We start from the raw sequence: 26,336 nt of genomic DNA, 5'->3' as shown, positions 1-26,336 counted from the left end.
TTTCTGAAGTCAGGAAGTACAGTTGTCTGAATAGAAAAGGATTCCAATGCATGATCAGTAGTCATCATTTTTTTTGTACATAATTTCTCAACATTAGAGGAATTTCTAATGAGCGCTGTGAAGGCCCGCCTTACCTCCCTTGTTGTTGAAGATGGTAGAACAAATCCTTCTATGGACAGACCATGACACTGCAAGGAAAAACAATCCCTTTAATGAATGAATGGGTTAGAATCAGACCTGGGTTAAAATACTATTACTATACTAATAGTATACATAATACAATTACTATACTATATTAACATTCAATATAATACTATACTCTATTCAATACTATATTAATATCATATATAATACTATTAATATACTATTCAATACTATATTAATATAATACTATTACTATACTCAATATTATATTAATATTATACAGTGCATTCGGAAAGTATTCAGACCCCTTGACTTTCTCCACATTTTGTTATGTTACAGCCTTATTCTAAAATGGATTAAATTGAAAACGTTCCTCAATCTACACACAATACCCCATAATGACAAAGCGAAAACAGGTTTGTAGAAAGTTTTACACATTTATAAAAAAAAAAAAAACACAAATACCTTACTGAGAATAAGGCTGTGACGTAACAAAATGAGGAAAAAGTCAAGCTGTCTGAATACTTTCCGAATGCACTGTATATATAATACTATATTTGGTAGAACCCTACATGGGGACACTAATACTAGAACTATACAAGGCAACATTAAACATGAATGATGCAGCGCCCTCCCCCCTTGGGCCAATTAGAGACAACAATTCTAGATCAAACGGGACAGGAGATATGCTTCTTCAATGTTTGGAATTTAATTTGTTGATTACTATAGCGCCCCCTTGGCCCAATCAATGTAATTTCTTTAATGCCGGATCTCCATGGCAAGATGCATAATTCAACCAAGTTTTGTCAAAATCTGGCCCTACTATATTGAAAGCAGGTACTTCGACACAGGTGTGGTTTCTGAGTTAATTAAGCAATTCACATCCCATCATGCTTAGGGTCATAGATAAAAATGCTGGGCAGGCCATTATTTTGGCTACCATGGCTATACCCCCATTGGATGACAAAGGCCACCATCCACAGGACACAAGTGATCTCTGAATGGTTTGATGACCACGAAAACGACGTAAACCATATGCCATGGCCGTCTCAGTCAACAGATCTCAACCCAATTGAACACTTATTGGAGATTATAAAGTGGTGCCTGAGACAACATTTTTTTACCACCATCAACAAAACATCAAATGATGGAATTTCTCAGCGAAGAATGGTGCTGCATCCCTCCAATAGTGTATAGAATCCATGCCATGGCGCATTGAAGCTGTTCTGGCCCAACGCCCTATTAAGACGCTTTATGTTGGTGTTTCCTTTATTTTGGAAGTTACCTGTATATTATAAGGTACAGTATAATATATACATTATACCATGTTGTTAGACTAAACTATATACTATAATACTGCACTACATATACAGTGTTATACTATAATACTGCACTACATATACAGTGTTATACTATAATACTGCACTACATATACAGTGTTATACTATAATAAACTATTTATGTTATACTAAACTATATATACTGTTATACTATACTTAAGCAATAAGGGATATTGGCCATATACCACAAACCCCAGAGGTGCCTTATTGCTATTATAAACTGGTTACCAATGTAATTAGAGCAGTAAAAATAAATGTTTTGCCATACCTGTGGTATACGGTCTGATAAACAACGGCGGTCAGCCAATCAGCATTCAGGGCTCGAACCACCCAGTTTATAATAAACTATATATATATATATATATATATATATATATATATATATATAGTTTATAATAAACTATATATATATATATATATAATAAACTAGGTGGTTCGAGCTCTGAATGCTGATTGGCTGACAGCCGTTGTTTATCAGACCGTATACCACAGGTATGGCAAAACATTTATTTGTACTGCTCTAATTACATTGGTAACCAGTTTATAATAGCAATAAGGCTCCTCTGGGGTTTGTGGTATATGGCCAATATATCACGGCTAAGGGCTGTATCCAGGCACTCTGTGTTGGGTCGTGCTTAAGAACAGCCCTTAACCGTGGTATATTGGCCATATACCACACCCCCTCGGGCCTTATTACTTAATTATACTAAACTATATATACTTATGCGAAATATATATATGTTGCAAGGTAAGTACAGACCTTCTGTAGAATCTTCCAGACCTTATGATAGAAGCCTATGGGGACTCTGTTGAGTGCTCCGTCCAGACGTCTCCTACGCAGCCATTGGCCGTGCCTCGTATCCTTGACGACGGGCGTGCTCACTGGAACATCCAGAGACTCTATGGAGGGGAGCTTGTACCTCTGTGACAGAAACATATATATTCACACACACACACACACACACACACACACACACACACACACACACACACACAGTACCAGTCAAAAGTTTGGACACACCTACTCATTCAAGGGTTCTTCTTTATATGTACTATTTTTACATTGTAGAATAATAGTGAAGACATCAAAACTATGAAATAATACATATGGAATCATGTAGTAACCAAAAAAGTGTTAAACAAATCAAAATATATTTATATTTGAGATTCTTCAAATATACACCCTTTGCTTTGATGACAGTTTTGCACACGCTTGGCATTCTCTCAACCAGCTTCATGAGGTAGTCACCTGGAATGCATTTCAATTAACAGGTGTGCCTTCTTAAAAGTTAATTTATGGAATTTCTTTCCTTCTTTAATGCATTTGAGCCAAATCAGTTGTGTTGTGACAAGGTAGGGGGGGTATACAGAAGATAGCCCTATTTGGTAAAAGACCAAGTCCATATTATGGCAAGAACAGCTCAAATAAGCAAAGAGAAACAACAGTTCATCATTACTTTAAGACATGAAGGTCAGTCAATACGGACAATTTCAAGAACTTTTAAAGTTTCTTCAAGTGCAGTCGCAAAAACCATTAAGCGCTATGATGAAACTGGATCTCATGAGGACTGCCACAGGAACGGAAGACCCAGGGTTACCTCTGCTGCAAAGGATAAGTTCATTAGAGTTACCAGCCTCAGAAATTGCAGCCCAATAAATGCTTCACAGAGTTCAAGTCACAGACATATCTCAATATCAACTGTTCAGAGGGGACTGTGTGAATCAGGCCTTCATGGTCAAATTGCTGCAAATAAACCACTACTAAAGGACACCAATAAGAAGAAGAGACCTGCTTGGGCCAAGAAACACGAGCAATGGACATTAGACCGGTGGAAATTGTAGATTTTTGGTTCCAAACGGCGTGTCTTTGTGAGACGTGGTGTGGGTGAACGGATGATCTCTGCATGTGTAGTTCCCACCTTAAAGCATGGAGGAGGAGGTGTTATGGTGTGGGGGTGCTTTGCTGGTGACACTGTGATTTATTTAGAATTCAAGGCACACTTAACCAGCATGGCTACCACAGCATTCTGCAGCGATACACCATCCCATCTGGTTTGGGCTTAGTGGGACTATCATTTGTTTTTCAACACGACAATAACCCAACACACCTCCAGGCTGTGTAAGGGCTATTTTACCAAGAAGGAGAGTGATGGAGTGCTGCATCAGATGACCTGGCCTCCACAATCCCCCAACCTCAACCCAATTGAGATGGTTTGGGATGAGTCGGATGGCAGACTGAAGGAAAAGCAGCCAACAAGTGCTCAGCATATGTGGGAACTCCTTCAAGACTGTTGGAAAAGCATTCCAGGTGAAGCTGGTTGAGAGAATGCCAAGAGTGTGCAAAGCTGTCATCAAGGCAAAGGGTGGCTATTTGAAGAATCTCAAATATAAAATATATTTTGATTTGTTTAACACTTTTTGGGTTACTACATGATTCCATATGTGTTATTTCATAGTTTTGATGTCTTCACTATTATTCTACAATGTAGAAAATAGTAAAAATAAAGAAAACCCTTGAATGAGTAGGTGTGTCCAAACTTTTGACTGGTACTGTGTGTGTATATATATATGCTACATACTGTATCGACCTTAACCCAACACCTAGCGACCTCGTCAAGAGGTTTGGCCCTCTTGGCGTAATGTTTAAGGTGTTGGCTTGACAATCGCTTGACCCTGGTTCGAGTCCTGGTCGGGGCTACCCTCCAAATTCGCTACAATACAAATATATGCATACATATATATCCTATGGATGAGAGACCTATACAATACATATAAATACATACATGCAAATATATACACTATGGGCGGGAGGATGTACCTCTGATAGAGACATCAAATGTACATACCGTTTACATATCAAGTTAAGCCAACAAGAGATTTTCCATTTCAACTGCAAAATGGCAATTTTGCTATGGCATTACAATGACAGTTAGGATGTAAACTGGAAAAGCGATTAAATTTGAAAGTAAAGTTTGTGTTCTAAGATGTATTTTAACTCTTACCCCAGATTCAATGTGTTCCATGTCCAGTGAATGTGGAGTTAGGCTCTGAGGAGGGGAGAGAGGATTCACAACATGAGAACAGCCAGTGTGAACAGTGTGTGTGTGTTAGGGTGAACAACTACGTTCAAATCACCGTGCCAACCGACCACCTTAGTCATCACCAAAGAGACTGCCCTATTACCATGGCGATAACATATAAGAACCCTGGATCCAGTGGATTCCCCCATTATTGACCACAAATGAACCACGACGTGGTTTTTGACCACAATTAAAATGTTTTTAGGTGACTTTTGCATGCAAACTGCTGACAGTGCCCAAGTGAATTAACACCCTGTAACAAGGAAAAAGTCATCATCATCATCATCACCTGTCTCTGCTGCGACCATGACAACCTGAGCTCCTCCAACTGAAATGGAAAGATGACTGAGTGACAAGCTCTGGAGAGGAGAACAGTCTAGATACTGTTGGTACTTGGTCTGTAGTGTCATAAACGATGGTTTTTACTTCAATACCCTGAAAGTGACATCATCCTACATCGGGGTCAGTCCCCTTTTGAATGGGCTTGACGATTATATAATACAATTCATGAAAATGCGGTCATTTAGTATGTATAAAATTATATTTGTGTTTGTGGACAAATTTACCACATGCCTTTTATGAAGTTTTTTTTGCTGAAGACCATTGGGCCACGTTCTTGACGATTGAACACCATTCAAAAAGCCTACAAAAGTTAAATGACGTGTCACTTTCACGTATTGAATCCTTTAAAAGGTGCACTATGCAGAAATCGCTCCGCCATTTCCTGGTTGCTAAAATTCTAATTTCAGTTTATGTGACAAAATAAGCAAGTATAGTGTAGAGAATCATTGTACCATCTAAACCGCTGTGAAATATATTTTCCATAACTACAAATATTGTGTTTTCAGCTGTTTGAAGTTAGTGTACAAAAAGACGAAAGTAAAAGACGCAAAAGTGAAACTTAAGAACTTCTTAGAGACTCTTTTATTTTAATTTTTTTAGGGGGTAAATCAGCTTAATATTGCAGATAGATTGTAACTTCCATCAATGTAATAGTCTGCATCACTTCCAATCCCCACGTTATATATATATATATATATATATATATATATATATATATATATATATATATATATATATATATATATATATATATATATATACCACACACACACACACAGTGGGGGAAAAAAGTATTTAGTCAGCCACCAATTGTGCAAGTTCTCCCACTTAAAAAGGATGAGAGAGGCCTGTAATTTTCATCATAGGTACACGTCAACTATGACAGACAAATTGAGATTTTTTTTTCCAGAAAATCACATTGTAGGATTTTTAATGAATTTATTTGCAAATTATGGTGGAAAATAAGTATTTGGTCACCTACAAACAAGCAAGATTTCTGGCTCTCACAGACCTGTAACTTCTTCTTTAAGAGGCTCCTCGGTCCTCCACTCGTTACCTGTATTAATGGCACCTGTTTGAACTTGTTATCAGTATAAAGACACCTGTCCACAACCTCAAACAGTCACACTCCAAAACTCCACTATGGCCAAGACCAAAGAGAGCTGTCAAAGGACACCAGAAACAAAATTGTAGACCTGCACCAGGCTGGGAAGACTGAATCTGCAATAGGTAAGCAGCTTGGTTTGAAGAAATCAACTGTGGGAGCAATTATTAGGAAATGGAAGACATACAAGACCACTGATAATCTCCCTCGATCTGGGGGCTCCACGCAAGATCTCACCCCGTGGGGGTCAAAATGATCACAAGAACGGTGAGCAAAAATCCCAGAACCACACGGGTGGACCTAGTGAATGACCTGCAGAGAGCTGGGACCAAAGTAACAAGCCTACCATCAGTAACACACTACGCCGCCAGGGACTCAAATCCTGCATTGCCAGACGTGTCCCCCTGCTTAAGCCAGTACATGTCAGGCCCGTCTGAAGTTTGCTAGAGTGCATTTGGATGATCCAGAAGAGGATTGGGAGAATGTCATATGGTCAGATGAAACCAAAATAGAACTTTTTTGGTAAAAACTCAACTCGTCGTGTTTGGAGGACAAAGAATGCTGAGTTGCATCCAAAGAACACCATACCTACTGTGAAGCATGGGGGGTGGAAACATCATGCTTTGGGGCTGTTTTTTCTGCAAAGGGACCAGGACGACTGATCCGTGTGAAGGAAAGAATGAATGGGGCCATGTATCGTGAGATTTTTGAGTGAAAACCTCCTTCCATCAGCAAGGGCATTGAAGATGAAACGTGGCTGGGTCTTTCAGCATGACAATGATCCCAAACACACCGCCCGGGCAACGAAGGAGTGGCTTCGTAAGAAGCATTTCAAGGTCCTGGAGTGCCTAGCCAGTCTCCAGATCTCCAACCCCATAGAAAATCTTTGGAGGGAGTTGAAAGTCTGTGTTGCCCAGCGACAGCCCCAAAACATCACTGCTCTAGAGGAGATCTGCATGGAGGAATGGGCCAATAATACCAGCAACAGTGTGTGAAAACCTTGTGAAGACTTACAGAAAATGTTTGACCTGTGTCATTGCCAACAAAGGGTATATAACAAAGTATTGAGAAACTTTTGTTATTGACCAAATACTTATTTTCCACCATAATTTGCAAATAAATTCATAAAAAATCCTACAATGTGATTTTCTGGATTTTCTTTTCTCATTTTGTCTGTCATTGTTGACGTGTACCTATGATGAAAATTACAGACCTCTCATCTTTTTAAGTGGGAGAACTTGCACAATTGGTGGCTGACTAAATACTTTTTTCCCCCACTGTGTGTATATACAGTGGGGAGAACAAGTATTTGATACACTGCCGATTTTGCAGGTTTTCCTACTTACAAAGCATGTAGAGGTCTGTAATTTTTATCATAGGTACACTTCAACTGTGAGAGACGGATCCAGAAAATCACATTGTATGATTTTTAAGTAATTCATTTGCATTTTATTGCATGATTTATTGCATGCAAGTATTTGATACATCAGAAAAGCAGAACTTAATATTTGGTACAAAAACCTTTGTTTGCAATTACAGAGATCATACGTTTCCTGTAGGTCTTGACCAGGTTTGCACACACTGCAGCAGGGATTTTGGCCCACTCCTCCATACAGACCTTCTCCAGATCCTTCAGGTTTCGGGGCTGTCGCTGGGCAATACGGACATTCAGCTCCCTCCAAAGATTTTCTATTGGGTTCAGGTCTGGAGACTGGCTAGGCCACTCCAGACCTTGAGATGCTTCTTACGGAGCCACTCCTTAGTTGCCCTGGCTGTATGTTTCGGGTCGTTGTCATGCTGGAAGACCCAGCCACGACCCATCTTCATGCTCTTACTGAGGGAAGGAGGTTGTTGGCCAAGATCTCGCGATACATGGCCCCATCCATCCTCCCCCTCATACGGTGCAGTCGTCCCTGTCCCCCTTTAGAAAAGCATCCCCAAAGAATGATGTTTCCAACTCCATGCTTCACGGTTGGGATGGTGTTCTTGGGGTTGTACTAATCCTTCTTCTTCCTCCAAACACGGCGAGTGGAGTTTAGACCAAAAAGCTCTATTTTTGTCTCATCAGACCACATGACCTTCTCACATTCCTCCTCTGGATCATCCAGATGGTCATTGGCAAACTTCAGACGGGCCTGGACATGCTGCAGGATTTTAATCCATGACGGCGTAGTGTGTTACTAATGGTTTTCTTTGAGACTGTGGTCCCAGCTCTCTTCAGGTCATTGACCAGGTCCTGCCCTGTAGTTCTGGGCTGATCCCTCACCTTCCTCATGATCATTGATGCCCCACGAGGTGAGATCTTGCATGGAGCCCCAGACCGAGGGTGATTGACCGTCATCTTGAACTTCTTCCATTTTCTAATAATTGCGCCAACAGTTGTTGCCTTCTCACCGCTGCTTGCCTATTGTCCTGTAGCCCATCCCAGCCTTGTGTAGGTCTACAATTTTATCCCCGATGTCCTTACACAGCTCTCTGGTCTTGGCCATTGTGGAGAGGTTGGAGTCTGTCTGATTGAGTGTGTGGACAGGTGTCTTTTATACAGGTAACGAGTTCAAACAGGTGCAGTTAATACAGGTAATGAGTGGAGAACAGGAGGGCTTCTAAAGAAAAACTAACAGGTCTGTGAGAGCCGCAATTCTTACTGGTTGGTAGGTGATCAAATACTTATGTCATGCAATAAAATGCAAACGAATTACTTAAAAATCATACAATGTGATTTTCTGGATTTTTGTTTTAGATTCCGTCTCTCACAGTTGAAGTGTACCTATGATAAAAATTACAGACCTCTACATGCTCTGTAAGTAGGAAAACCTGCAAAATCGACAGTGTATCAAATACTTGTTCTCCCCACTGTATATATATATATATATATACACACACATATATTACATTTCTTAGACTTGCTTTCTATGTGAATTTGGTCAGGTCACCCAAAAAGTTACATAATCCATCTTTAAAAACCAACAGACCTGTGATATCATGTACTCCCAGCCAATTGGTTTTAGTTCAGTTTTAGTTTGCTTATTTTGACCAGGTAAAATAACAAATTAGTAGGAAGGATAAAACACACTACAATTAAAACTATATTAAAAGTTGCATCCATAGCTCCGTCTATACATTTTGAAAATGGTTACATTTCTCCAGCTCCATTCCTCACATGTTTACCAAAAAAAAGTGGCAGGGTCAACACTTTGTTGCTGTTTTCAATTCCAGATTGCCCCTTTAATTACGTACCATCCTCATGTCGCTCTTCAGCTTGCTGATGCCCGCCCTCTCGCTCTTGGTGGCGCCCACATTGCCCACCTCGTGGATAGAGATGGCAGGACTGGCGCCGGCGTCTACGGAACGCACTGGAACACATACAATAAACATAGGATACCACATATAGGGATGTCATAATGTGTGTGTGTGTGTGTATAGTATATTATATGTAACATAAAGAGTTCATAGCAATCTAATAACTGCTCATAAAGGATGTTCATAGGGATGTCATAACAGTTCATAGGGATGTCATAACAGTTCGTAGAGGCGTCATACCGCTCCTCTGCACTCCAAACTCCTTCCCACTGAGGATGTGATGCAGCAGGATCTTTAATTCTGACGGACTCAGACTCATCAGGCTCTCTGTAGCTTCCTCTCCTACAGGGCACAAAACACACACACACAAATACACACACTACATATGAAACGCATACAATTTCACATAAAATAATGTATTCAATTGTGATTGGTTACAGGATGTTTGACACTAGTTCCTACTTCACTGTAGGGCCAAAAATAATAAAACCCTTTTTATTTTAGGGAATGTCCTTTTCTAATTATTATGAGGTTGAGAGACTGTGCCAGCTCTGTGTCCAACTTACTGCTACTATTAATATTACTGTTCTTGTTATTATATTACTGTTCTTGTTATTACCTGAGCAGTTGAGAGACTGTGCCAGCTCAGTGGCCATCACCTGGATGATGAGTCCGATACGCAGCCTGAACATCTCACTGAACAGGCTGGGTTGGGTACGCATGTTCATCGCCAGGTACACCATGATCTCCTGTTTCACACACAAACGCAAGAGAGAGGGAGGTAGTTTGAAACGGAACGCTTGTCCAAATGAGTGAGTGCGTGTGTGTGTGTGTGTGTACCTGTGTGAGGATGGCTATAGTGATGTTGTTCTCACTAGCTTCATCTATCAGCTTGGCCAGCTTGTCTGGAGGGATGGGCCTGAGAGACAGAGACCGACACACACAGAGAGAGAGAGACCGACACACACACACAGAGAGAGAGAGAGAGAGAGAGAGAGAGAGAGAGAGAGAGAGAGAGAGAGAGAGAGAGAGAGAGAGAGAGAGAGAGAGAGAGAGAGAGAGAGAGAGAGAGAGAGAGAGAGAGAGAGAGAGAGAGAGAGAGAGAGAGAGAGAGAGAGAGAGAGAGAGAGAGAGAGAGAGAGAGAGAGAGAGAGAGAGAGAGAGAGACACAGAGACAGAGAGAGAGAGACAGAGGGAGAGACAGAGAGAGACAGACAGAGAGAGAGAAAGAAAGAGAGCGAGAGATAAAGAGAGATGAAGAGAGCGAGAGAGACAGAGAGAGACAGAGAGAGAGACAGAAAGAAAGAGAGAGAGATGAAGAGAGAGATAAAGAGAGATAAAAAGAGAGCGAGAGAGATGAAGAGAGAGAGAGAGAGAGGAGAGAGAGAGAGAGAGAGAGAGACACAGAGATAGAGAGAGAGAGACAGAGGGAGAGACAGAGAGAGACAGACAGAGAGAGAGAAAGAAAGAGAGCGAGAGATAAAGAGAGATGAAGAGAGTGAGAGAGATGAAGAGAGCGAGAGAGACAGAGAGAGACAGAGAGAGAGACAGAAAGAAAGAGAGAGAGATGAAGAGAGAGATAGAGATAAAAAGAGAGCGAGAGAGATGAAGAGAGAGAGAGAGAGAGAGAGAGGGAGAGACAGAGAGAGACAGACAGAGAGAGAGAAAGAGAGAGAGAGAATGTATTTATATATGTTTTTATTTATTTTTATACTAAACATGACAACCATGTATCCTTTTAAAATATTTAACCAACAGATATCTTCTGTATTTTTCAAGGGAGCCCTGTTTGTTTAGTCACATAAACTGACAAATTAGGCAAACTATTAGAATTTTAGCAACCAGGAAATGGCGGAGCGGTTTCTGCATAGTGCACCTTTAAAGGGTTCAATACGTCTTTTAACTTTTGTAAGCTTTTTGAATGGTGTTCAATTGTCAAGAATGTGGCTCAATGGTCTTCAGCAAAAAAACGTCATAAAAGTCTAGTGGTAAATTTGTCAATTTTTTGGGGGGACATATTAAATGTCTGCGTTTTCACTAATGTTATTATATAATCGTCAAGCCCATTCAAAAAGGGGACTGACCCCGATGTAGGATGAGGTCACTTTCAGGATATTGAAGTAAAAACCATCACTCAGAGTCTCTGGTCAAAAGTAGTGCACTACATAGGGAATAGGGTACCATTTAGGATGCATAGGATTTATAGGAAGTAAACTGACGCTGTGATGGTCTTCTCCCGAGGTTCTGGAGGCAGACCCACAGTCAGGTGCTTCTGGTGGGCCAACAAATCAGAGCAGGCCTGGGGACACACAGCAACTAATCAAAAACAAGTATACATTCATCATCCGATCAAAACAGGCCTGCTGACACCTAGCAACCAATCAAAACATGCCTGCTGACACCTAGCAACCAATCAAAACATGCCTGCTAACACCTAGCAACCAATCACAATAGGCCTGCACTAATCAACCAATGAAAAGTTTGGCAGCAGGCCAAGAGACTGAACAGTGTGTGTGTGTGTTTATATATTTACCCAGTCGAGTTCCTCCACTTTCTTCCTCAGTATTCCAGAGATCATGCGTATGAGTCCCCAATGTTTGAGGTCGCCTGCCTTCACATACAGGTCTGTCAGCAGGGAGCGGACCGTACAGCCTTTACCATGTAGCCTGGTGTCCCACTCCATACCCCTAGTGGACAGATACACACACACACACACACACACGGGCACACACACGGGCACACACGGGCACACACGGGCACACACGGGCACACACACGCATTCTTGAAAATTCTCAGGTTAAATTCAAAGCAAGTCAGTTTTTAAGTGTCGGCAGAGAAGGATGGAGGGATGAAATAAATAATTCAAAGACAGACAGAAAAAAAACAACCACCAAAGAAAGAAAGAGATAGAAGAGAATCTGACTTGTCTTTGAAGAGGATGTACAGTATGTCAGCCTGGTCTGGTAGACTGTGGGTGTCTCTGAGGAGCTGGACCAGACTGTTGTAGTCTATATCACCACTGGAATCTCTGGGTAGGTTACACTCTGAGGTCACTACTACCTGGGGAACCTATAGGGAGAGGTGGAGGAGGGAAGAAAGAGAGAGGTGGAGAGGAGAGGAGAGGAGAGAGGTCTTTTAGTATAAGGCTTGAGAAAATGTTCATATGTTCACATGTGCGCGAACACACCTACCTGACTGGTGTGAGGCGCAGAGGAATCTGTGAGGGTGAGGTGGAGGGAGGGCTGAGGGGAACGGAAGAGCTTGGTGGGGAGAAACATGTGGGCATCTAGAAGAGAGAGAGGGGGGGGGGAGAGACAGAGAGGGGGGAGGGGGGAGAGAGAGAAAGGGATGGAGAGAGATGGGCGTAGAGAGAGAGATGGGCGTAAAGAGAGAGGTGGAAAAATATCTGTTCAATGATCTTGATCGAACGAGTACAAGGGAACAGCAAAAACCTGCAGACCCTCTGCCCTCCATGGAATGAGTTTAACACCCTTGAAAAGTTTGTGTAGGTTGAGTTCCTTGGCCTTGTGCATGAGAGACACCATCTCCTTAGTCTTAATAATAATAATAATAATAATAATAATATCTCACTGTGTAGGTTGAGTTCCTTGGCCTTGTGCATGAGAGACACCATCTCCTTAGTCTTAATAATAATAATAATAATAATAATAATAATATCTCACTGTGTAGGTTGAGTTCCTTGGCCTTGTGCATGAGAGACACCATCTCCTTGGTCTTGGTGGCTGCTGCTTTGAACCTCTCCAGCCCTCCAGAGTCATCTCTGACCTTTAACCCAAATAATCATCCAGAAAAGACATGGGACAAATCTATTGGTTAGATTAAGGCCAGATTTCCCGGACACAGATTAAGCCTAATCCTGGACTAAAAACCACTTCCAATGGAGATTCTCCAATGAGGTTGTTTTTCAGTCCAGGATTATGCTTAATGTATATCTGAGGAACTGACCCCTTATATACAGTACCAGTCAAAAGTTTGGACACACCTAGTCTTTCAAGTTTTTTTTTGTGTGACTATTTTCTACATTGTAGAATAATAGTGAAGACATCAAAACTATGAAATAACACGTGGAATCATGTAGTAACCAAAAAAAGTGTTGAAACAAAATCAAAATATATTTTATAATTGAGATTCTTCAAATATAAATAGCCACCCTTTGCCTTGATGACAGCTTTGCACACTCTTTGCATTCTCTCAACCAGCTTCAAATGGAATGCTTTTCCAACAGTCTTGAAGGAGTTCCCACATATAATGAGCACTTGTTGGCTGCTTTTCCATCACTCTGCGGTCCGACTCACCCCAAACCATCTCAATTTGGTTGAGGTCTGGTAATTGTGGAGGCCAGGTAATCTGATGAAGCACTCCATCACGCTCTTTCTTGGTAAAATAGCCCTTACACAGCCTGGAGGTGTGTCGGGTCATTGTCCTGTTGAAAAACAAATGATAGTCCCACTAAGCCCAAACTAGATGGGATGGCGTATCGCTGCAGAATGCTGTGGTAGCCTTGCTGGTTAAGTGTGCCTTGAATTCTAAATAAATGACAGACAGTGTCACCAGCAAAGCACCCCCACACCATAACACCTCCTCCTCCATGCTTTACGGTGGGAAATACACATGCGGAGACCATCAGTTCACCCACACCTCGTCTCAAAAAGACACAGCGGTTGGAACCAAAAATCTCAAATTTGGACTCCAGACTAAAGGACAAATTTCCACCAGTCTAATGTCCATTGCTCGTGTTTCTTGGCCCAAGCAGGTCTCTTCTTCTTATTGGTGTCCTTTAGTAGTGGTTTCTTTGCAGCAATTCAACCATGAAGGCCTGATTCACACAGTCCCCTCTGAACAGTTGATGTTGAGATGTGTCTGTGACTTGAACTCTGTGAAGCATTTATTGGGCTGCAATTTCTGAGGCTGGTAACTCTAATGAATTTATAACTGGGTCTTCCATTCCTGTGGCGGTCCTCATGAGAGCCAGTTTTATCATAGCGCTTGATGGTTTTTGCGACTGCACTTTAAAGAAACTTTAAAAGTTCTTGAAATTGTCCGTATTGACTGACCTTCATGTATTAAAGTAATGATGGACTGTCGTTTCTCTTTGCTTATTTGAGCTGTTCTTGCCATAATATGGACTTGGTCTTTTACCAAATAGGGCTATCTTCTGTATACCCCCCCACCTTGTCACAACACAACTGATTGGCTCAAACGCATTAAGGAAAGAAATTCCACAAATTAACTTTTAAGAAGGCACACCTGTTATTGAAATTCATTTCAGGTGACTACCTCATGAAGCTGGTTGAGAGAATGCCAAGAGTATGCAAAGCTGTCATCCAGGCAAGGGTGGCTATTTGAAGAATCTCAAATATATGTCCAAACTTTTGACTGGTAGTGTATATACAAGGAAGATACAGTTGAAGTCGGAAGTTTACATACACTTAGGTTGGAGTCATTAAAACTCGTTTTTCAACTACTCCACAAATTTCTTGTTAACAAACTATAGTTTTGGCAACAGATTATTTCACTTATAATTCACTGTATCACAATTGCAGTGGGTCAGAAGTTTACATACACTAAGTTGACTGTGCCTTTAAACAGCTTGGAAAATTCCAGAAAATGTCATGGCTTTAGAAGCTTCTGATAGGCTAATTGACATCATTTGAGTCAATTGGAGGTGTACCTGTGGATGTATTTCAAGGCCTACCTTCAAACTCAGTGCCTCTTTGCTTGACATCATGGGAAAATCAAAAGAAAATCAGCCAAGATCTCAGAAAATAATTTGTAGACTCCACAAGTCTGGTTCATCCTTGGGAGCAATTTCCAAACACCTGAAGGTACCACGTTCATCTGTACAAACAATAGTACGCAAGTATAAACACCATGGGACCACGCAGCCGTCATACCGCTCAGGATGGAGATGCATTCTGTCTCCTAGAGATGAACGTACTTTGTGCAAATCAATCCCAGAACAACAGCAAAGGACCTTGTGAAGATTCTGGAGGAAACAGGTACAAAAGTATCTATAACCACAGTAAAACAAGTCCTATATCGACATAACCTGAAAAGCTGCTCAGCAAGGAAGAAGCCACTGCTCCAAAACCGCCATAAAAAAGCCTGACTACGGTTTGCAACTGCACATGGGGACAAAGATCGTACTTTTTGGAGAAATGTCCTCTGGTCTGATGAAACAAAAATAGAACTGTTTGGCCATAAAGACCATCGTTATGTTTGGAGGAAAAAGGGGGTTGCTTGCAAGCCGAAGAATACCATCCCAACGTGAAGCACGGGGGTGGCAGCATCATGCTGTGGGGGTGCTTTCCTGCAGGAGTGATTGATGCACTTCACAAAATAGATGGCATCATGAAGAAGGAAAACTATGTGGATATATTGAAGCAACATCTCAAGACATCAGTCAGGAAGTTAAAGCTGGGTCGCAAATGGGTCTTCCAAATGGACAATGACCCCAAGCATACTTCCAAAGTTGTGGCAAAATGGCTAAAGGACAACAAAGTCAAGGTATTGGAGTGGCCATCACAAAGCCCTGACCTCAATCCTATAGAAAATTTGTGGGCAGAACTGAAAAAGTGTGTGCGAGCAAGGAGGCCTACAAACCTGACTCAGTTACACCAGCTCTGTCAGGAGGAATGGGCCAAAATTCACCCACCTTATTGTGGGAAGCTTGTGGAAGGCTACCCGAAATGTTTGACCCAAGTTAAACAATTTAAAGGCAATGCTACCAAATACTAATTGAGTGTATGTAAACTTCTGACCCACTGGGAATGTGATGAAAGTAATAAAAGCTGAAATAAATCATTTCACATTCTTAAAATACAGTGGTGATCCTAACTGACCTAAGACAGGGAATTTTTACTAGGATTAAATGTCAGGAATTGTGAAAACCTGAGTTTAAATGTATTTGGCTAAGGTGTATGAAAACTTCCGACTTCAACTGTATATATGTTTAATGCTTCATGTGAAAAAAATTATGTAAAAAAAAAAAAAGATTTTAATTTATTAATTAATAAATAACCCTGACCTTTAACCCTCTGCTGGGGTTCGCTGTGGTCAACAACTGGTCCAGGTACTGGGCTAGGTCATCAGCCTCTAGAGAGAGGGAGGGAGGTTTGGAAGAGAGAGGGGGAGAAAAGAGGGGAGAGATGAAGGGGAGTAGAAGGAGAGAGAGAGAGAGAGAGAGAGAGAGAGAGAGAGAGAGAGAGAGAGAGAGAGAGAGAGAGAGAGAGAGAGAGAGAGAGAGAGAGAGAGAGAGAGAGAGAGAGAGAGAGAGAGAGAGAGAGAGAGAGAGAGAGAGAGAGAGAGAGAGAGAGAGAGAGCGAGAGTGAGAGCGAGAGAGAGAGAGAGAGAGAGCGAGAGAGAGAAATATGATATTCTCGAGAACACCATAATCTTAATTAATTGTATTAATCCCTGATCAGAACCAATTTCTTTCTACACATACCACACAACTATTACACAACTGTTCTCACTCACCAAACATGTAAAACCGCTGTGAAAATGTTCATTGTGGCATTTGTTAGGTTTCTGTTTTGAAATTGACCCCATGAGAGTTGCATTAAAATGCCTTGATCTCAGTCTAAAAACATTCCAGCCATCCTTCATTTTGGATTTAAGTGTTTAGTCTGAATGCAGATAACAGCTACAGGTAGTTCAATTACAAAGACAGCATTTTGACCGTAAATTCTATGACAAATATTCTCTCAAATAATTCACTAAAACATGGTGGTCAGTCACTTGCTCAACTACTGAACAAAAAACAAACACAATTCACACCTAAATCATTCACAGGCTTGCTTTTGTTAATCCAACACAAAATCAGTTGGTTGTGTCACCCATCAAAACAACCAGGTCAGGAGGTTATCTTGCGATGATGGTAACGTCATTCAGAGGTCAATCGTTAGGTAATGAAGGGTCAGAGGTCAAAGGTCAGAGGTTAAAAGATAATGTCACAGGAAGGGGAAATAGGATATAGGGGGATATTCAAAACTGAGCCTGGAGGTCCAGAGTACTGCTGGTTCTGTACTACGTGGTGTCCACGGTCTGAATCAGTCCCTCATTAGGGAAATAATACAAATCATCAGTGGAACTGCCTTCGAGGTCCAGATTGGAATTTGCCTGGGATACAGGGTTGAAGCTATAGAGCCCAGGTGTCAAACTCATTCCACGGAGGGCAGAGTGTCTGCGGGTCACTGATTAGTTAGGAACTCCCCTAACCTGGTTGTCTAGATCGTAATTTGACACAAATTGAATGGATATAACAAAACCAGCAGACACGCTGCCCTCAATGGAATGAGTTTGACACCCCTGACATTGAGTTAGGAAAACCCATAGAGTTCGATAGAGGCCACAACCGTTCCATGTATTTGATCTATTAGAGATAGCACACCTGATTCAACTTGTCAACTAAACCAATCATTCAAGCCCTCAGCCCAACCAATCATCAAGCCCTCAGCCCAACCAATCATCAAGCCCTCAGCCCAACCAATCATCAAGCCCTCAGCCCAACCAATCATCAAGCCCTCAGCCCAACCAATCATCGACATAATAAATAAATATGCAGCTCCAAAAATTATTTGTTCATCAATCAACAATTACTAGCATAGGCCTAATGGTCTTTTGGTATGTCAAAATTACCCAATATGTATTGTGCACATGAACGTTCGCAAGACTCATAAAGGTAGAAATTCAGTTTATTTAATTCAATGTATGGTTTCCTTTGTTCATATTTCCCGGGTTATGTCGGATTTCCGTGCGTCTGTGTCCTACGTCTCTGTCATTTCTGTTGTGCCTAACAGGAAGCCTCAGTTCGCATAGAAAGGGGCTACGTGGCATGCGCTCCAGGCTTTGGAGTCAGGATGTTGAATAAGAGAACATGATTGTTCCCATGTACGAATGGTGATGAAACATCATTAATAATCATTAAGTCTGATTAAGGTGAATGGAACAATGGATGTGGAAATTGCCTTTTACATTGTAGAACCAGTTTATTGGTTGTAATTGTTTGGTCCTGGGAGGGGCCAAGTGCCTATATGTACCTGTTGAGGTCCTGTTAGACAGATTCCATTTGGTTTCTCAAGGGGAGGCTGTGCGGTCTTGCCTTCTACCTGTGTCCGTTCAGATATGACAGGTTAAGCCTGATACAGAGGCTATTTCTTTGGGCTATTGCCCGTGTATATTTGGTATGATATGGCGCTTTCACCACTGGATCACCAAGACCTGTAAATAAATCTACGGTCTGAGCACGTCCACCTGCCTTGCCTTCTGCTGGCTTCATGCCCTTACGACTGCTACAAGGTCCCCATTTTACAACGAGAGTAGACAAAATAATGAAAAGGTCAGTCTGGTTCCTCAATAAATAGACAAAAGATTTGTAGTTAAAAAAGTCGTTGTATGTATGTATGTATATTTTTTTACTTGACTTGAGACTTGACTCGCTCTTAGAATGCACGACTTGGACTTGACTCGAGACTCGACCCGTTCTACTTGGGACTCGACCCGTTCTACTTGGGACTCGACCCGTTCTACTCGAGACTCGACCCGTTCTACTTGGGACTCGATTTGAGACTCGAACCTTGTGACTCGAATAATAATGATTTGGTCCCACCTCTGCTATATTGTCACAGTAAAAGAGAGCATTTTGTAATCAAGTAAAATAAAAAAGGTTTTTAAACTGACCGTGAATAAACATTTTCTTTCATATACCCTGGTGACATCACTAGCCCCCTTCCTCCCCTCCCTCTGTCCCTCCCCTGTCCCTCCTCCCCTCTGTCCCTCCCCTCCTCTGTCCCTCCCCTTCTCTGTCCCTCCCCTTCTCTGTCCCTCCCCTTCCTCCCCTCTGTCCCTCCCCTCCTCTGTCCCTCCCCTTCCTCCCCTCTGTCCCTCCCCTCCATCCGCTCCCTCTGTCCCTCCCCTCCATCCGCTCCCTCCCCTTCCTCCCCTCCCTCTGTCCCTCCCCCTCCTCTGTCCCTCCCCTCCTCTGTCCCTCCCCTCCTCTGTCCCTCCCCTCCATCCGCTCCCTCTGTCCCTCCCCCCCGCTCCCTCTGTCCCTCCCCTCCTCTGTCCCTCCCCTACCTCCCCTCTGTCCCTCCCCTCCTCTGTCCCTCCCCTACCTCCCCTCCTCTACCTCCCCTCCTCTGTCCCTCCCCTCCTCTGTCCCTCCCCCTCCTCTCCATCCGCTCCCTCTGTCCCTCCCCTCCTCTGTCCCTCCCCTCCTCTGTCCCTCCCCTCCATCCGCTCCCTCTGTCCCTCCCCTCCTCTGTCCCTCCCCTACCTCCCCTCTGTCCCTCCCCTCCTCTGTCCCTCCCCTCCTCTGTCCCTCCCCTCCATCCGCTCCCTCTGTCCCTCCCCTTCGTCCCCTCCCCCTGTCCCTCCCCCTCCCTCTGTCCCTCCCCTTCATTCCCTCCCTCTGTCCCTCCCCTTCCTCTGTCCCTCCCCTTCCTCTGTCCCTCCCCTTCCTCCTTCCTCCCCTCCCTTTCTTACCACCATTGAAGGTCAAGCCATGCTCAGCAAAGCATCCATAGTCGTCATCATCATCTTCGTCACGGCCCATGCCGCCCATGTGTTTACTGGCATCCAGGAAGCTGAGTTTGGCGAAACAGGAAGTGGTCAGGAACTCAGAGAGCTTCCCCGTCTGGATCCTGGAGCGAGAGAAAGGAATGAATGAACAAATGAATGGATGGACGGGTGGATGGATGACTGAGTGAGGGAAGGATTGAGGTACTAAGTGAGTGAGTGAGTGAGTGAGTGAGTGTGGGTGTGTGGGTGCATGAATGCCTGAATGAGTGATTTCAGAAAACATTTATGAATGGATAAATGCATGAATGATCAAAAGAACAAACAATCAAAGAAAAAAAACAGACAGACTGGGGGGTAAATGAATGAATAAACAAATAAATTAAGGAAGGAACAAAAACAAACAAACCGACAGTCACAGATGGACAGATGAATGAATGAATGAATGAATGAATGAATGAATAAATAAATGAATAAATAAATGAGGCCTCACCTTGCTCCTCCATAGTATCCATCCTGTAGCTTCTTCAGAGTGGCCAGAACCGCAGGGTCCAGGTCAGAGTGGTCTTCAGCTGAAACATACAGGGACAATGAGCTAACACACACACACACACACACACTCCTGCCTCCCCACACACACACACACTCCCGCCTCCCCACACACACACACTCCCGCCTCCCCACACACACACACACACACACACACACACTCCCGCACTCCCGCCCCCCCACACACACAAACACACACTCCCCGGTGTGTGACTCACTGAGCATGGTCTGAGAGATGGGGAAGGTGACAGTGGGTCTTCCAGTCATCCTCCATCGAGAGGAAAGGTAGGACAGGTCTGTACGAAGCATATCAACAATCATCTGGTTGTCCAACGCCAAGTAGAACTGCTGGTGATCTATGAACTGGAGGGAGGGAGGGAGAGAGAGAATAAATAAAAAGACTAGTAATTCTCCTTCTCTTCCTGGGACATACAGTAGCTACTGTATAAAGCCATGTCCAAATAAAAGAGCATTTGAACGATGAAATGATCCTAGAAAGTCTATAGGGATGTAAGGATACTCAGCGTTCCCCGATGTGCATCGGTCTGCAGGACCCCGAATGTAACCCTGCATCGGTCAGAAAATCAATTCAAACATTACGAATCGCTGGTTCAAAAAATTTTTTTTGCTTAAAATTACTTTCTACCTTCTGAAAATACCTCATCTTTTGTGACAACGGTGTCCTCTCCTTCAGTGTCGAACTATGAATGTAATTGTGTTGACAGTCATTGATTTACAAATCATTTTGCATGGCGAACAACCCCAGGCAGTATCAGTAGCCGAGTCAAACTGCGCATCTTCGCGCGCTGACCTACGAGAGGTAGGCCTATTTCTGATCTGGCACATCTGTGCGTCACCTTCAGCATACAAAATGTTTGTAAAATGGCTTGTGAAATATTAGGCTTAATACAGTGGGGAGAACAAGTATTTGATACACTGACGATTTTGCAGGTTTTCCTACTTACAAAGCATGTAGAGGTCTGTAATTTTTATCATAGGTACACTTCAACTGTGAGAGACGGAATCTAAAACAAAAATCCAGAAAATCACATTGTATGATTTTTAAGTAATTAATTTGCTTTTTATTGCATGACAACAAGCAGAACTTGATATTTGGTACAGAAACCTTTGTTTGCAATTACAGAGATCATACGTTTCCTGTAGGTCTTGACCAGGTTTGCACACACTGCAGCAGGGATTTTGGCCCACTCCTCCATACAGACCTTCTCCAGATCCTTCAGGTTTCGGGGCTGTAGCTGGGCAATACGGACTTTCAGCTCCCTCCAAAGATTTTCTATTGGGTTCAGGTCTGGAGACTGGCTAGGCCACTCCAGGACCTTGAGATGCTTCTTACGGAGCCACTCCTTAGTTACCCTGGCTCTGTATTTCGGGTCATTGTCATGCTGGAAGACCCAGCCACGACCCATCTTCAATGCTCTTACTGAGGGAAGGAGGTTGTTGGCCAAGATCTCGCGATACATGGCCCCATCCATCCTCCCCTCAATACGGTGCAGTCGTCCTGTCCCCTTTGCAGAAAAGCATCCCCAAAGAATGATGTTTCCACCTCCATGCTTCACTGTTGGGATGGTGTTCTTGGGGTTGTACTCATCCTTCTTCTTCCTCCAAACACGGCGAGTGGAGTTTAGACCAAAAAGCTCAATTTTTGTCTCATCAGACCACATGACCTTCTCCCATTCCTCCTCTGGATCATCCAGATGGTCATTGGCAAACTTCAGACGGGCCTGGACATGCGCTGGCTTGAGCAGGGGGACCTTGCGTGCGCTGCAGGATTTTAATCCATGACGGCATAGTGTGTTACTAATGGTTTTCTTTGAGACTGTGGTCCCAGCTCTCTTCAGGTCATTGACCAGGTCCTGCCATGTAGTTCTGGGCTGATCCCTCACCTTCCTCATGATCATTGATGCCCCAACGAGGTGAGATCTTGCATGGAGCCCCAGACCGAGAGTGATTGACCGTCATCTTGAACTTCTTCCATTTTCAAATAATTGCGCCAACAGTTGTTGCCTTCTCACCAAGCTGCTTGCCTATTGTCCTGTAGCCCATCCCAGCCTTGTGCAGGTCTACAATTGTATCTCTGATGTCCTTACACAGCTCTCTGGTCTTGGCCATTGTGGAGAGGTTGGAGTCTGTTTGATTGAGTGTGTGGACAGGTGTCTTTTATACAGGTAACGAGTTCAAACAGGTGCAGTTAATACAGGTAATGAGTGGAGAACAGGAGGGCTTCTTAAAGAAAAACTAACAGGTCTGTGAGAGCCGGAATTCTTACTGGTTGGTAGGTGATCAAATACTTGTTCTCCCCACTGTAGGTTGAATGAAAACCTAAGTAATTTTCTAGGTTATTTTTATCAAAATGCGCTGTTGAAAATGGTGTTTTACCAGAATAAAAATAGCCTAAGCTACAGCCGGAACACATAACTAATTTGGCTGTAGGTAGGCTACATGCTATCCTGTAGTAGGCTACATGCTATCCTGTAGGTAGGCTACATGCTATCCTGTAGGTAAGCTACATGCTATCCTGTAGGTAAGCTACATGCTATCCTGTAGGTAGGCTACATGCTATCCTGTAGGTAAGCTACATGCTATCCTGTAGGTAGGCTACATGCTATCCTGTAGGTAGGCTACATGCTATCCTGTAGGTAGGCTACATGCTATCCTGTAGGTAGGCTACATGCTATCCTGTAGGTAGGCTACATGCTATCCTGTAGGTAGGCTACATGCTATCCTGTAGGTAGGCTACATGCTATCCTGTAGGTAGGCTACATGCTATCCTGTAGGTAGGCTACATGCTATCCTGTAGGTAGGCTGCATTCTATAGGTAGGCTACAAGCTATAGGTAGGTCTTAAAATAAAATATTTTGGTAGCTTTGCTGACTACGTCAATTTTAAAGATACATATTGATAAATTACTAGCTCTAACACTTTTAATTTGCAAAAAAAAGTGATGGTGATTTCAGATCAAAAGTGGGGCGGAGGGGACAAAAAGCAAACATTGCCCCTCCCCCAACTGATGTCCAGTTTCCCTTATGGCTCAGCTCAGGTGCCTACACACACCATAGACATCACACACACACACACAGCTTTATTTTCGTGAAATTTCTGGACATTTTGGAGAGTAAAATTTTTTGACCATTAAGAATCCTATTTTCCCTAACACTAAACATAACCCCTAACCCTAATCCTTAACCCTAACTTTAACCATAACCCCCAAAACACTATCCTTAACCCTAACCTTAAAATAGCATTTGAACAAATTCAGGACCTGAAAAACATCCTGACTTTTCAAAACAGTTATAGTTTTCCTACCTTGTCAGGACATTCAGGTGAAACGTTAGGACATTGGGGTCCTGATGAGGTAGGAAAACAAGCACACACACACACACACAGAAAATTGTACTGTACTGTCCTGTACTGTATCTACCTGTGGTGTGAAGGCAAAGATGGTGTTGCGGATGACATAGAACTTAGAAGTTCCTAGACATCCAATCCTCCTGTAGGGTCGACCAGTCAGCCCTAGTCTCTGGTTACGTCCTGGGAGAAAAGAGGAAGAGTGGAGGGTTCAGACAGTCAGCATGCTTTCTAATATAGGTTTAGAGTACAGGAAACTGGCCCTCACCGCCCGGTGTAGAAGTGGCTTCCAATAGCACCAGTTTTTGTAAGGTCATTTTCTTTTGTATGGTAGTGAAAGATTGTTGACAGAGTAAATGTGGCTGAGAACTCTAGCAGGACGTGGATGGGGTGTACAGTGTCAGCTACTGTCTCCACCTCTATCCCATCTTTCCCTCCTTCCTTCCCTCCTTCCTTCCCCCCTTCCCTCTCTTTGTTTACCAAGTCGTGCGTAAATGTGGCTGAGGACTCTAGCAGGTTGGACGCGGATGGGGTGTATGTCAGATACTGTCTCCACCTCTATCCCGTTCTTCATCAACAACTCCTGGATCTCCTCATTCTCTGCCAGGATAGACACTACAGGAATAGAATTTTAAAAAAGACTGACTTATTTCATTATTAAAATAGCTAGAAATATGTCATTTTTTCTGTAAAATGTGTTTGACTGTTGGGGGTGGGGTTCTGTCATGAGGTGATTGTTGCATGTGGGATGTAAACCTTAACTTAAAAAATGCTTAATATAGTCAGGATCCAGGGAAAGATGAACGGAGCAAAGTACAAAGAGATCCTGCAGCTGACAGAGTTTAAGAGGATCTGCAGAGAGGAACGGGAGAAACTCCTCAAATACAGGTGTGCCAAGCTTGTAGCGTTACTTGACTTTTTCCACATTTTGTTACGTTACAGCCTTATTCTAAAATGGATGAAATTGTTTTTTCCCCTCATCAATCTACACACAATACCCCATAATGACAAAGCAAAAACAGGTTTCTAGAAATGTTTGCTAAAAAAATAAAATATCGCATTTACATAAGCATTCAGACCCTGTACTCAGTACTTTGTTGAAGCACCTTTGGCAGCGATTTCAGCCTCGAGTCTTCTTGGGTATGACGCTACAAGCTTGGCACACGGGGGGCCAGTATGAAAAATGTATGCACTCACTAATTGTAAGTCGCTCTGGATAAGAGCGTCTGCTAAATGACTAAAATGTCAATTGGATCACTAACAATGTATTTGGGGAGTTTCTCCCATTTTTCTCTGCAGATCTTCTCAAGCTCTGTCAGGTTGGATGGGGAGCTATTTTGACCCTTGACTTTTTCCACATTTTGTTACGTTACAGCCTTATTCTAAAATGGATTAAATTGTTTTCCCCCCTCATCAATCTACACACAATACCCCATAATGACAAAAAATCCCAGGCTATGTCACAAGCAGCCGTGACCGGGAGTCCCATAGGGCGGCACACAATTGGCCCAGCGTCGTCCGGGTTAGGGGAGGGTTTGGCCGGGGTGGCTTTACATGGCTCATCGCCCTCTAGCGACTCGTTGCGGCGGGCAGAGCGCCTGCAAGCTGACTTCGGTCGTCAGTTGGGCGGTGTTTCCTCCAACACATTGGTGCGTCTGGCTATATACAGTGAGGGAAAAAAGTATTTGATCCCCTGCTGATTTTGTACGTTTGCCCACTGACAAAGAAATGATCAGTCTATAATTTTAATGGTAGGTTTATTTGAACAGTGAGAGACAGAATAACAACAAAGAAATCCAGAAAACCGCATGTCAAAATTGTTATAAATTAATTTGCATTTTAATGAGGGAAATAAGTATTTGACCCTCTTTCAATCAGAAAGATTTCTGGCTCCCAGGTGTCTTTTATACAGGTAACGAGCTGAGATTAGGAGCACACTCTTAAAGGGAGTGCTCCTAATCTCAGTTTGTTACCTGTATAAAAGACACCTGTCCACAGAAGCAATCAATCAATCAGATTCCAAACTCTCCACCATGGCCAAGACCAAAGAGCTCTCCAAGGATTTCAGGTACAAGATTGTAGACCTACACAAGGCTGGAATGGGCTACAAGACCATCGCCAAGCAGCTTGGTGAGAAGGAGACAACAGTTGGTGCGATTATTCGCAAATGGAAGAAACACAAAACACCTGTCAATCTCCCTCGGCCTGGGGCTCCATGCAAGATCTCACCTCGTGGAGTTGCAATGATCATGAGAACGGTGAGGAATCGGCCCAGAACTACACGGGAGGATCTTGTCAATGATCTCAAGGCAGCTGGGACCATAGTCACCAAGAAAACAATTGGTAACACACTACGCCGTGAAGGACTGAAATCCTGCAGCGCCCGCAAGGTCCCCCTGCTCAAGAAAGCACATATACAGGCCGTCTGAAGTTTGCCAATCAACATCTGAATGATTCAGAGGAGAACTGGGTGAAAGTGTTGTGGTCAGATGAGGCCAAAATCGAGCTCTTTGGCATCAACTCAACTCGCCGTTTTTGGAGGAGGAGGAGGAATGCTGCCTATGACCCCAA

At 43.0% G+C, this 26,336-nt stretch overlaps 1 protein-coding gene across 3 annotated transcripts in view; it reads right to left on the bottom strand.

The window, feature by feature from the left end:
* Window positions 1-26,336, bottom strand: part of phka1a (phosphorylase kinase, alpha 1a (muscle)) — a 58,403-nt gene that overhangs the window by 1,206 nt on the left and 30,861 nt on the right. The window contains exons 14-32 of one of the 3 annotated variants that reach the window (XM_041868390.2): window positions 24,246-24,380; window positions 23,839-23,948; window positions 20,618-20,762; window positions 20,344-20,422; window positions 19,818-19,975; window positions 16,360-16,427; window positions 12,995-13,097; window positions 12,503-12,597; window positions 12,235-12,380; window positions 11,845-11,998; window positions 11,531-11,610; window positions 10,152-10,230; window positions 9,931-10,060; window positions 9,552-9,653; window positions 9,249-9,364; window positions 4,854-4,892; window positions 4,487-4,531; window positions 2,245-2,406; window positions 135-188 (exon numbers count right to left, since the gene is read on the bottom strand). In XM_041868390.2, the coding sequence (XP_041724324.1) occupies window positions 135-188; window positions 2,245-2,406; window positions 4,487-4,531; window positions 4,854-4,892; window positions 9,249-9,364; window positions 9,552-9,653; window positions 9,931-10,060; window positions 10,152-10,230; window positions 11,531-11,610; window positions 11,845-11,998; window positions 12,235-12,380; window positions 12,503-12,597; window positions 12,995-13,097; window positions 16,360-16,427; window positions 19,818-19,975; window positions 20,344-20,422; window positions 20,618-20,762; window positions 23,839-23,948; window positions 24,246-24,380 (2,000 nt within the window). The remainder of the gene's footprint in view (window positions 1-134; window positions 189-2,244; window positions 2,407-4,486; window positions 4,532-4,853; window positions 4,893-9,248; window positions 9,365-9,551; window positions 9,654-9,930; window positions 10,061-10,151; window positions 10,231-11,530; window positions 11,611-11,844; window positions 11,999-12,234; window positions 12,381-12,502; window positions 12,598-12,994; window positions 13,098-16,359; window positions 16,428-19,817; window positions 19,976-20,343; window positions 20,423-20,617; window positions 20,763-23,838; window positions 23,949-24,245; window positions 24,381-26,336) is intronic. The other 2 variants (XM_041868392.2, XM_041868391.2) reach the window with 2 other exon arrangements.

This window comes from Coregonus clupeaformis, chromosome 27 (assembly GCF_020615455.1).
Source record: "Coregonus clupeaformis isolate EN_2021a chromosome 27, ASM2061545v1, whole genome shotgun sequence".
Classification (NCBI taxonomy): domain Eukaryota; kingdom Metazoa; phylum Chordata; class Actinopteri; order Salmoniformes; family Salmonidae; genus Coregonus; species Coregonus clupeaformis.
Note: the sequence above shows the minus strand (reverse complement) of the source record. Positions and strands in the feature narration are given on the sequence as shown.